Source organism: Egretta garzetta, unplaced genomic scaffold, assembly GCF_000687185.1.
Source record: "Egretta garzetta isolate BGI_Z169 unplaced genomic scaffold, ASM68718v1 scaffold447, whole genome shotgun sequence".
Classification (NCBI taxonomy): domain Eukaryota; kingdom Metazoa; phylum Chordata; class Aves; order Pelecaniformes; family Ardeidae; genus Egretta; species Egretta garzetta.
In genome coordinates, this window is record NW_009260397.1 from 1,177,062 (window position 1) to 1,188,322 (window position 11,261).

General features: G+C 40.3%; 1 protein-coding gene across 2 annotated transcripts in view; it reads left to right on the forward strand.

Annotated features, from left to right (window-relative positions):
• The window catches only part of ANAPC5 (anaphase promoting complex subunit 5), a 14,146-nt gene continuing 2,885 nt past the window's right edge, over positions 1-11,261 (forward strand). Inside the window, exons 1-12 of one of the 2 annotated variants that reach the window (XM_035898591.1) lie at positions 1-77; positions 931-1,040; positions 1,433-1,628; positions 2,844-2,910; positions 4,435-4,536; positions 5,714-5,904; positions 6,826-6,907; positions 7,671-7,760; positions 8,474-8,655; positions 9,136-9,271; positions 9,509-9,583; positions 10,375-10,496. In XM_035898591.1, coding sequence (XP_035754484.1) covers positions 7-77; positions 931-1,040; positions 1,433-1,628; positions 2,844-2,910; positions 4,435-4,536; positions 5,714-5,904; positions 6,826-6,907; positions 7,671-7,760; positions 8,474-8,655; positions 9,136-9,271; positions 9,509-9,583; positions 10,375-10,496 — 1,424 coding nt within the window. In that variant the 5' untranslated portion in view covers positions 1-6. Of the gene's footprint in view, positions 78-930; positions 1,041-1,432; positions 1,629-2,843; positions 2,911-4,434; positions 4,537-5,713; positions 5,905-6,825; positions 6,908-7,670; positions 7,761-8,473; positions 8,656-9,135; positions 9,272-9,508; positions 9,584-10,374; positions 10,497-11,261 lie in introns of those variants that run through there. The other variant, XM_035898592.1, reaches the window with a different exon arrangement.

Consider the following 11,261-nt stretch of genomic DNA (forward strand, 5'->3'; position numbering starts at 1 on the left):
CCTGACATGCCGCTGTCGCGACTGCGCAAGGCCATCGAGGAGTCCTGTCCGCACCTGGCCAGCTCCGTGCACATCAGGTGGGCGCCGGGCCCGCGCCTCCCCTCCATGCCCGCCTGCAGGAAACGCTTGGACTGGGACCCGCGATCGGGGAGGGGAGGGGGCGGTGGCTGAGGGCCGGGCACCGGCCCCCGCTGTGGGCTCGTAGGGGAGAGAGGCACGAAGTCGCTGCGAGCCGGGCTTCCCTGCTGCTGGAGGCCAAGGAACTGCTTATGTTGTTTGTTAATTCCTCCCTTCTTGCCGTTCCTGTGTTTTGTGCTGGAAACGTGAAAACCCTGCCGCTACAATCGATAATTCTGTGAAAGATGATAAAGCCATTACAGGCATGCTCTGTATCCTGTCTGTCTACGCTGATAGCTGTTAAGAAGGGCTCTGAAATGTGTAAATGTGTAGTTTAAAAAGTCATACATTTGGAGCAAAAATATACTTCTGCAGTTTTCTTAGTTCTCGTAAATAAATTCTGACCAGCACATAAACAAACATTAAAGCCATCTGTTTTAAAGTTTCTATGATGCAGCAGATCTGTTTTGACATTAGCTGCATCACTAAATAGTAACAGTTTTGAAAACCTAAAGTCTATTTTGGGTTCCTAATTGTTTTGTTAGAAGAATAACAATCTTTTGTACTTGTTCCCTTTATTTAAAAGACTGTTTTCAAAGGAAAAAAAAAGACCCCAAACCTGGTTATTATTTGGCTTATTAATACTTAATATGTTTTAACTTGGCTCATGAATATAAAAACTTTCTGGGCCTAATGAATTAGCTGGCACTTGGTTCTGTTTGTGTTTACTCATCTATACCTGAAAGAGAAGAATATTTTATTTGATGCATATTATTAATACCCTAAAAAATGTGGTTGTTTTTTTCTGTTTAGGTTAAAACTTATGGCAGAAGGAGAATTGAAAGATATGGAACAATTTTTTGATGACCTTTCAGATTCATTTACAGGGACAGAGCCAGAAGTTCATAAAACAAGTGTAGTAGGTAACTAATTGTTTTCCATAAGCTGTATTTGATGTGATATCTGTCACTGATGTAATTAACTCAGGATATAGCTTTGGTTTTCTCTTTGGGGAGTTGTAATGGTTGTATAATATGATTTTTCTCTTGCTCGTATGTTTCATATTAACCAATTATTTTGCATATTGTGCAGTTCTTACTGATCTTAACAATTTTTCTGTGTTCAGATAGTCTGTGAGATTTGCCACTAAATTAATACCCTGCAAAATTGAGTTTTATCAATTGGTAGGCTAAGCTGAGATACTTAAGCAAAATTAAATAATGCAATGTAATCTTCTGGTTATTATGATCTCTAGTCTTCTCTCTGAAGCATCAGCCCTACAGACAGTTGTCATAACAGATGTTTTCCTTTGCAGGTCTGTTTCTCCGCCATATGATCTTGGCATACAATAAGCTTTCTTTCAGTCAGGTCTATAAACTTTACACTGCACTTCAGCAGTACTTTCAAAATGATGAGGAAAAAAATGGAATTGATGAGAGTGATATGGAACTGACAAATACAGAGGAACTGGAGGGGAAAATGGAGAAAGAAGAGCTTGATGTACCTTTAAGGTGATATATTTAATGTTAAAGTCTTGCCCATTTCTTAAGAGAATTAGTCTTATTTCATATTACCTCTGTACACGTTGGAGTAAACTTAAGCTTTGTGCACTTCAAGCTGCTACTCCTGTTAAACATTCCAAACTCCACGAATGCTCACCTAGGCCCTGTGCATGTCCTGTCACTAACGACTTCCAGCTGCGATATTGAGATGTAGCACACTGTAATCTTGTGGGTTTTTTAAAGCCGCGTTCTCACTGGCAGAGCTGGGTGGCCTCTCCGTTTCCTTGGTGCCACCATGCGGTAACACTTGTAAATGGCAACAGTTCTGCTCGGCGTCTCACAGAAGATGGCGGTACCTCATTCTCATGCTGAAGGCCAGGTGCTGCTCACAGTTCCTTTCTGTACAGCCCACTGCTGAATGACTTCTCTGGTTGTGCTGGTGTGCGATGTGATAAAGCTGTGAGGTCACTTCTGCTTCCAGGAAGGAAAGATTGCTCACTAAAGACAAGTTAAGCTTCATGTTTTTCATTCCTCTTTTCACACTTTGCCAAATAAAAGAACTCACGTCTATTTACATAAAAAATGAGAAGCAAATATTGAGACTTTTCACCTGCTAAAGAGGTGCTCTGCTGTAATAATCCTACAAGCATTTTGTGTGTCCATATATTTGAAATGTACTTTCTAAACTGTCTTTATATAAACTTGTGCTTGTGCACGCTCTGCTGCAGCGTGAGTCAGTTAACAGCTTTTGGAGTCTGGCTGTATGCTGTAGTTTCTGTCCTTCCATGGAATAAATTTCTGTCTGCTCTTGCAGAACAGCTGTTTTCTGGAGTGATGTATGTGGCCAAAGGGCCAGTTCATTTCATTGTGACTATCTTCAGAAGAAAGGGAAAACAGAGCAAAGCCATCTGAATATGTCAGCCCCAAATCTTCTATCTGCTGTTATTTTTTGGGTTTTCACACCTATTTAGGGTAACATTCATATTGACCATGGCCTCTGCAGGTTGAAGCTTACAGCTAAACTGTGAAATCATTTGGATTGCTAACTTTGATGTAGTAGGTTTCATTCTTTGTTAAGGTTTCTCCTTTTAGTTTCCTTTCATGCTGTTGAGCTCTAATATCTCATAAAACTTTATAAAGCAGAAGTGTGGAGTGTCTGATAAAATGTATTTCCTTGTATTCTATTTCATTGCCCTTGTTTCTAACCAGAGTGCTTCTTATCAGGGAAGAAGAGATATCTTGCAGTGGGCCTCTTTCCCAGAAACAAGCAGAGTATTTTCTTTCTCAGCAGGTATGTTAATTCCGAATGAAGTTGAGTAAATGATCCATAAGATGAATTTCACGTTCAATTTTATCCACAGTGCCAGACATGATGTTTTCTTAGATTTGTTAAAGATTTGTTGATCTTGCATGTAGTTGCTCAGTATGAGCACTTGGGGCTAAAAGTGTTTTATCTAGGCATGTACACCATATGATGATATTTGATTCTGAGAAGGTCACTTCCGTTCTGACTCCTCGCCTCAGATTTGATGTCTGCTAAATGTGCAGTTTTGTTGATTATTCCAGCTGGTAAATACAAAACGGAGCAGGCACACATGGGCACAAATGTCAGTAAATGCGCTGCATGCTTTAATAGCTTGCTAAAAAAATAAAGTACATATCATATGGTGAGTATGCAGATCCATTAGTGTGAAACATACACATGTACGTGTGCGCGCTCTCTCTTGATTCCACCAGTAACTGGGCTTATGCTCAGTTTATCAATAACTGGCCCCTGGATTGTCTTGTCTTCAGTTGCCTCCAGCAGAAAGACGTGACAGAAATACAAATGCATCTCTCGGTTGACCCGAAGGCCCCACAATCTCTCCATCGGTTGGCCTGGCACCTCCTGGTTTGCCTGGACTTCCTCCAGTTGCCTCATTGAGAGAAACATAGCTGGCCCAGTCTTACGGCTGTTTCAATACTTGGCTCTCGAGCTGCTTATCCTACCTTCTGCCTTGTCCGGGCTCGATGTTCACCAGTGGTCGCCCACTGATACGCATACTCTCGCTTGCTCCGGTTGCTGGCACCACAGACACACGGGGCTCTGTGATCTAGCTCCAGTCACTGGCACTGCAGACTCCCTAGAATAGGGAAACCCTTATCCAGGAGTAGAGTTAGAAATAGCGTTTAATGCAAAGACAAGACAGACCGCAGTGATCTGGCGCAAGGTATGAATTTTAACTGCGGTGACATTCCGTTATACTGTGGGTTTCAGCAGATGTGATTTATGTAGAGTATCTGTTACCGGTGTGTATAATTTTTTTCCCTCCTAAATAGAGTATTATGGAGGAATCAGGGTGTTTAGGAGGGTTCTGAAATTTGAAGTCTTTTTATTATTCAGTATTCAGTAATGCTTATCTAGTAACTAGATTATTGTAATTTTTTATTAATTTATCTACTTGCCAAGGCAAACTATGGATTTACTTTTATTTAGTTTCCTGAATTTTTCTGTGACAAGGTACATGTAATTCCAGTGAGCAATCTGTTGCATTAGTTCTTCAAAGAGAAAATTAAACAGAATTCTTTAAGTACCTTTAAACAGTCCTTTGAATACGCTTTTGTTTTACTTGGTCTCTCTGATCTCTGGAAGGTAAATGCAATAGTATAGTACAGAATAAAACTGCCACTGATGTTTCAGTGTCATAGTAGACAGAGCTGTTACAAAATCTTCTTTAATGTTCTCTCCACACAGATAACAAACTTACAAGCGTGTATCAAAATATATTTGTAAGCCTCCAGTTACTTATCTTTTGCTTTTCAACTTTTATTCCAGGCTTCCTTATTGAAGAATGATGAAACAAAGGCTCTTATTCCAGCATCTTTACAAAAGGAATTGAACAACTTGTTAAAATTCAATCCAGACTTTGCTGAAGCAGTAAGTATCTTTTTCTTAATCCAGAATGGTTGCAGAGGGATTTCTTATCTCTAGGATGGGGTTATTTGGGAGTAATTTATACTATATTGAAATATGAGCAGATGATAAAAATGTGAGCAAATTGCATGTTAATGTTTAGTAATTCAGACTGAAACTCATGAAGGTACAGAAACCTTAATTAAGCAAAGTACTTAACCACATGTCTAGCTTTATGCACAGATATAAACTTCTTAATTTTGGTGGGACTGAGTGCATTCTTGTTGAACTAAACCTAAAACTTATTTCTTTTTACATGCATTTTCCTAAGACATGTCAGGCCTCATACTCCCTTAGTTTAAAAATCAGTAGTAAGTGTGATATCTATCGATTTTGCTTATGGATGTTCACTTTACTTCTGGTGCTTAATAGCAATTTACACTGAAAGCAATAGACAACTCACACTGAGAGTTGGTTCCAGATCTGTGCTGCGAGCATTTGCCTTGTTCCTCGACAACTTATTATTGAGCAAGTTCCATGAGTTCCCAGTCAACTCTTTCCTGCCTTACTTTCCAACTCTTCCTCCTAGAAGCTCCGGGATGAGGCAGACAGGGTTTTTCTTGCTGCCTTTGGAGACATGTCCTTGAAAGGGCTGCCATAGCAGGGGTTGGACTTCACAACTTCAGAAATCCTCTCCAGTGTTCTGTTTGTCTGACATAAAGGGTTGTCCTGCCTGGGTCTCAATGCCAAGAAGAAAATACATAGTTTTAAAATCTGCTTTCTATCTGCATGGCATTTGGAAGCAGTGCTCATGCTTCTGAGTATCTTCCTGATTGCAGACACAGTGGGAGTTACGCCTCCATTCCCACTCTTGCTTAGCACATAAACACAGGGATTCTACCTATGTAGAGGTCTCAGACTGGGTGGGATTATTCTGATGGCAAGATCTTGGCCTATGGGACACCATTTGGAAGATCCTGTAAGGGAAAACATCCAATTTTATCCAAGATTTACAGAAGTTCTGTATAGGTAGTATCAGTATCGCTGCAACTTCTGATCAAGCACTTTCCTGGCCATACAGGATTTCACCGCTGTATTTGTTAGGCAGCCTTTCTCAGTAAGAAGATACATAGTAATTATAACCAAAAGCTTTGATTTTATAGTTCTGTATAGTTAAAGCTGGTTTTGCTTTAATTTTTAGCATTATTTAAGCTACTTAAATAGTCTCAGAGTGCAAGATGTCTTCAGTTCAACACACAGCCTCCTTCATTATTTTGACCGTCTAATTCTCACTGGAGCAGAAAGTAAAAGCAATGGGGATGAAGGTTACGGTCGGAGTCTGAGATATGCTGCTCTGAATCTAGCTGCACTGCACTGTCGGTTCGGCCATTAGTAAGTTAATATGTTGTACTGCACAACTAAAATTCGTCTTGTTGCATCCTGTAAGTGCTGATAGATAGACCTTTTGTTAATTCTGAAAATCTCTTCAGGAGAAGAAGGGACTTTCTCTAATTTGTTAGCAGCTATAGTTGGGTTAGGTTGGGTTGGAATTTTCTTAGAATCTTGATTTGTTTTGTTTTTATTTGGCTACCATAATAACAGCCATCTACAGCAAGGTAAGAGTTTGCATTTGTCTGTGTCCAGTTGCACCTGTTTCCTAGGTATTTAAGTTCTCAGTTGCTCCATTTCCATGACCTCAGAAACGTCAGTGGATACAAATGCCTATTTTGAGCTATATTCTCAAGAAAGTGTGGTTGGTTTTCTGTTAACATTCAAATCAACGTGGAAATGATGATCTGGAAAAAGAATAATTAAAAAAAAAAAGCACCATCTGAGCTTTTTTAATTCTAAAATGCCATAGGAGTGGGTGTTATTTTATTGATAAAGCTGGCTTACCCATCTCCATGTATGGTTTGCATTTATTGACTGCTGCCTGGATGCATCACGTAAAAAGACTGGAGATGGGAAGGACATCTGCAAAATTGAGACCAACAACTTCTACACAGGCAGATACTTAACGTTGCCTCTGTTCAACCAATAATTTGGCATGTACAGAGTTTGAAAGCCCACTTAGGGGTTACAGTTGCATTTTTGCCGTGGCTTGCAGATGCCGTCTTGCTTATTATCCTCAGGACTCGAATATATTGCTGAAGTGCTAGGAGGAAAATACAGGCTTTCTCAGCAGTCTATTAAATCAGAGTTATCTTCTGAGCATGATATGCATAATTTAGATCAATATTCCTCCGTATTGTAATGCTCTATTTTAAGCACTGTGGGAATACTAATATGTTCTCCCTTTGTGTTTGCTGATAGCCAGCAGGCTGAACTTGCACTTCAGGAAGCTATCCGAATTGCACAGGAGTCTAACGACCATGTTTGCTTGCAGCACTGCCTGGTAAGATAGCTGTGTTGAAATGGAGGCTAAGTCGCCTTTGTCTGTGTTATCTGAGCCTTTGATCAGTGAACTGTTGCAGAACTACTCTTACAGTAGTACCTCATCAGATGCATCAGTAATTTAAATATGACTGTCCAACGGTGGTGTGACATTGCTTCTTGCAGATGGGTCACCCAGAGCAACAAACTGTAGGGAGATCGTGGGATGGTTTTGTTGCATCTCAGGGTTAGTTTCTTAGACAGGAGTTGTGATCCCAGTGTACTAAGATCTCAGTGTTAAGCTCAAGTTTTGGGTTATTATGTTTTAAAGAGACAAAGTACTTCATAAACTTCCTCCTGAATGTCTGTTGGATTCTCAAAGAGTAATCAGCCTTCTTTTGAGCAAACAAGAAGGAGGAGGGGAAAACTTAGATTTCTCTGTATTTTTTTCTGTACTGAACGTTATTGTTATAATGAATTGGCATCAATGGTATCAAACTCCTGAGATACTGCTTTCCACAGTTAGCTCTGTAACGGGGTTTCTGTGCATTACTCTGAACTTCCAGTGTTGACTGCTGTCAAGCCAATGTCCCAGCCTAGCTGCGCTTTTGGTATATTTTGCTGTGCAGCATTTAATGGAAGTTTCCTTAGTATCATATCCATTCTGAAGAGTGGTTTGTATTTCCAGTAAGTTTTTGTGCATTCTTTGCAAAAAGTAAGAAAAGTTAAAAGTGCTGCAGCCATTAGCTATTTGCAATGAGATTTTAACTTCTTTTCCTTGCTAGAGCTGGTTGTACATCTTGGAGCAGAAGATATTTGATAGCTGTGTTCTGCTGGAGCACTCTGTCAACAAATCTTTACATTTTGGTTTGCCGGTAAGACCATTTCATTTATCCTTAACTTTAATTTTTCAGACAGAAGAACTCTCTGTGGCTACTAGCCTGGCCCCATGCACCATTTTGGCCTTAGGCCCATCGCACAATCTGCTGGTGCTCAAGGGAGCCTCCACCCTCCCTGAAACTCAGTGCTGATGCCCCTGGCAGGGCTTTGAACACGTTTACTTGTATGGCTCTGTTCCAGCTGTGGTATCTTGCAAGGTAGCCCTCCCCTTAGGTTTGTGCCCTGAATCTGTTGGCTGTTAATGTTTAGTTCTGTCTTCCCCAAGATCTGCAATCTCCCCGTTAAGAGAATTGTTCTAAAAGGAACTAAACTGCTGATGTTGGGAGATGGGAGCAGACATGGCCGTTTGGTGGGGAAGGGGAGGGAAGGCTCTGTGTTTTCACAGCTGTTTCATCATTGGACGAACCCAGGTACAGGTCCTGTCATCTTCTTTGGTACTTCTGTGTGGGGGAGTGGAAATTACCTTTCACATCTAATAAAATGGCATTCACGTATGTGTGGGTGTGCATAAGTGGGTATTTAAAGAAATGCCTGGAGCAGTGTTCCTTTGTCTGTGCTGAATAACATCACCTCTTTTTCTTTGGGATTTTTTTCTTAGTTTAGAACTCTTGCTCCAGTGTAATTTGCAAGCATAGTGTACTCTATTGTCTTTCAATGCTGTTGATGTTTTTTTTTTTCTTCTTCCCAGTACCTTGCTTCCCTGGGAATACAGTCCTTGGTTCAGCAAAGAGCTTTTGCAGGAAAGGCTGCCAACAAACTAATGGATGCCTTAAAAGATTCTGATCTGTTGCACTGGAAACACAGCTTGTCGGAGCTCATTGATATTAGTATAGCACAGAAGACTGCCATTTGGAGATTATATGGCCGCAGGTATTTTGTTTCTTTCGAACTCTTGGGTTAGCTTACTGTACTTGTTAGCACATAATGCATTTTGAGTTATTTATATAGGTGTAACAAGTGACTGTGTCTCGCTGGTGCACAAAAATAAAGCAATCAGACTGTGATTCAGTACAGGCTGAGTGCAATTATTTCCATTCTCTTGTGTTCCTTTAAAACTCATACTGGAGAAGAGATTGAGTTTCCATTTAGTAGTGGCAAATAGATCATAAGTTGTTCCTGTGCCCCCATTTTCAGCATCTCTGTGCTGAGACTGTGTGCAGCTTTTGGTATGCAGTACTTGATGTGCCTGCATAGTCCAGAGTTCCTGGATAGTGGTTGTTTTACAAGTTTTCATTCTCCCCCAGGCCCCTGGCTTACCAGAAAATGTAGACTGTTGTCGTAACAAGATCATAGACTAAAAATGGTTGTTGTTTGCTGCTTGAAAGCTAAAAGATTTTTCTCTTGCACAAGCACCATGGCACTTCAACAAGCCCAAACATTGCTGAGCATGAACAGTCTGGAGGCTGTGAACGTGGGCGTTCAGCAGAATAACACAGAGTCCTTTGCTGTAGTATTGTGTCACCTGGCTGAGCTACATGCAGAGCAGGTGAGTTTTATGGCTAGTTGCACAAAATGCTGTTTGGGTGAGAGGACGCGTGGGTGTTACTGACAGAGAGTGCGAGACTTGACTCGTGTTCTGTTCTGCCTTTAATGTCTGCATCGGGGGTAAAGAAAATACAGGGGTTTTTCTTAGCAAGTTCTTTCCATGAAGGTTGTGTTGAAATCAAGGGGAGCGGTGCTTGCCCCAGTGTACATTAATCAGAGTGCTGTCTCTGTGTTACAGGGATACTTTGCAGCTGCTTCCGAAATACTGAAACACCTGAAGGAAAGATTCCCTCCCAATAGTCAGCATGCACAGGTAGAATATTTAAAGTTTAGCCTGTAAATTATGTAACTATTATACAATAGGATCTGAATTCCATTGCATCTGAATTCTTTCTTCTGTATGCCTTGGGCTATATGTTTGCTAATTTGACTTGGCTCACGACCTCACGGGAAGCTGTGCGGCATAAACTTTTCTACAAAAGCATGAAAAAGGTGCCTCTGTTGTTTTAAGACTGGTGAGAAGTTTATCTCACCATAGCCTCCTAAGAAAAAGCTGTTTAAATAGAAATGTCATTGACAGAGGAATATACATCTCCTTCATGAGCACATATAGGAATTAAATGCTCTGCATTGACTTGGAGCTTCAAAGTTCTGTTTAATTAATGCTACTTATTTTGATGTATTACAATCCAGAAATAACTGAGAGAAGAGGCTGGATTTTGTGTGGCTCTGGGAAACACATTAACACATGAGTCTATAAGACAGTATTTACATTGAAGTGTTCAAGATTCCGTTAAATATAGCCTGGTCCTTCTCTGTTTGCTACGGAACAAGTCTACTGTTTCAAAGCATTGGTAATGATTTAACGGAGCTTTTTTACTTAAAATGCAGTCAAATAGGTCAGCTTTGGTATTGAAACATTAATCCAGACCTGAGCATTTCTGTTGAGGACGTTAATTTAGTAAATCCAGTAATTGGACAGTGGAGTTAGTTGTGTCTAGACATAAATATCCACAGGGGAAAACAAAAAGTAAGTTCTAACTTGGGATTAGAAAATGAGCAGGCATAACTTCTAAAACTTGTTCCTGGATGTTCTTTGTTTAGCTTTGGATGCTGTTTGATCAGAAAATACAGTTTGAGAGAGCCATGAATGATGGCAGGTACCACATAGCAGATTCTCTCGTAGCAGGAATTACAGCACTTAATAGCATTGAAGGTGTATACAGGTAAGAAATCGTGAATCTGCATACACTTGCAGATGTGTCCCGTGAAGATAATGAAAAATTTACTAAAATGATTGCTGGCAGTCACATGTGTTTGCATGGTCTTCCCTTTCCAGAACTAATTACAGTCATGTAATTAGTCATGTTTTCTAACCTGTAGTGCTTATTCCATTAGAGTATGTCCCGCAATAATAATTCCTAGTTCTCTGGACATTTTAAGAACTGGAATAGCACTGCTGAAGTTGGTGTTATTCTAGAGCTGTAGATTTGTTGTGAGAACACAAAATACCTCTTCAAAATCTGCCATGGTGACTGTACTCAAACCTAAGCACAAAGCAGAATTGTATGTCAAATAGCTAGGGGTGCTCAGGCCTCATCTAAGCTTGAGCGTCTTCATCTGTGTTCTGGTTTCTACATCTGCAAATGGAACAATCATTTTTTCTCTGACCTTAACAGGTTCTTGTTTCTAAATGAGAATGATATGTTAGATATAGGTAGGGTTAAAACTTACTTGGTGAGTATGAAAACCAACTTACTCTTAAAAGCAATTTCTTGTTGATTTTCAATGAGGCAAAATACCTCAAAACATAGCCAATGCCAGTAAGCCAGAAGATGAGTGTTCAAGCTGTGGGACCTGATGCTTGTCCTTCTGGAATTGGACTGTTTGTGATTTCCCTGATCTTTAAATATTGTACTCAGTGTCTGGGTTCAGGGCATTTGTATGCATCCTCAACTGCTGTGTATTTTTTCTTGTTTCTCTGTTCTTGC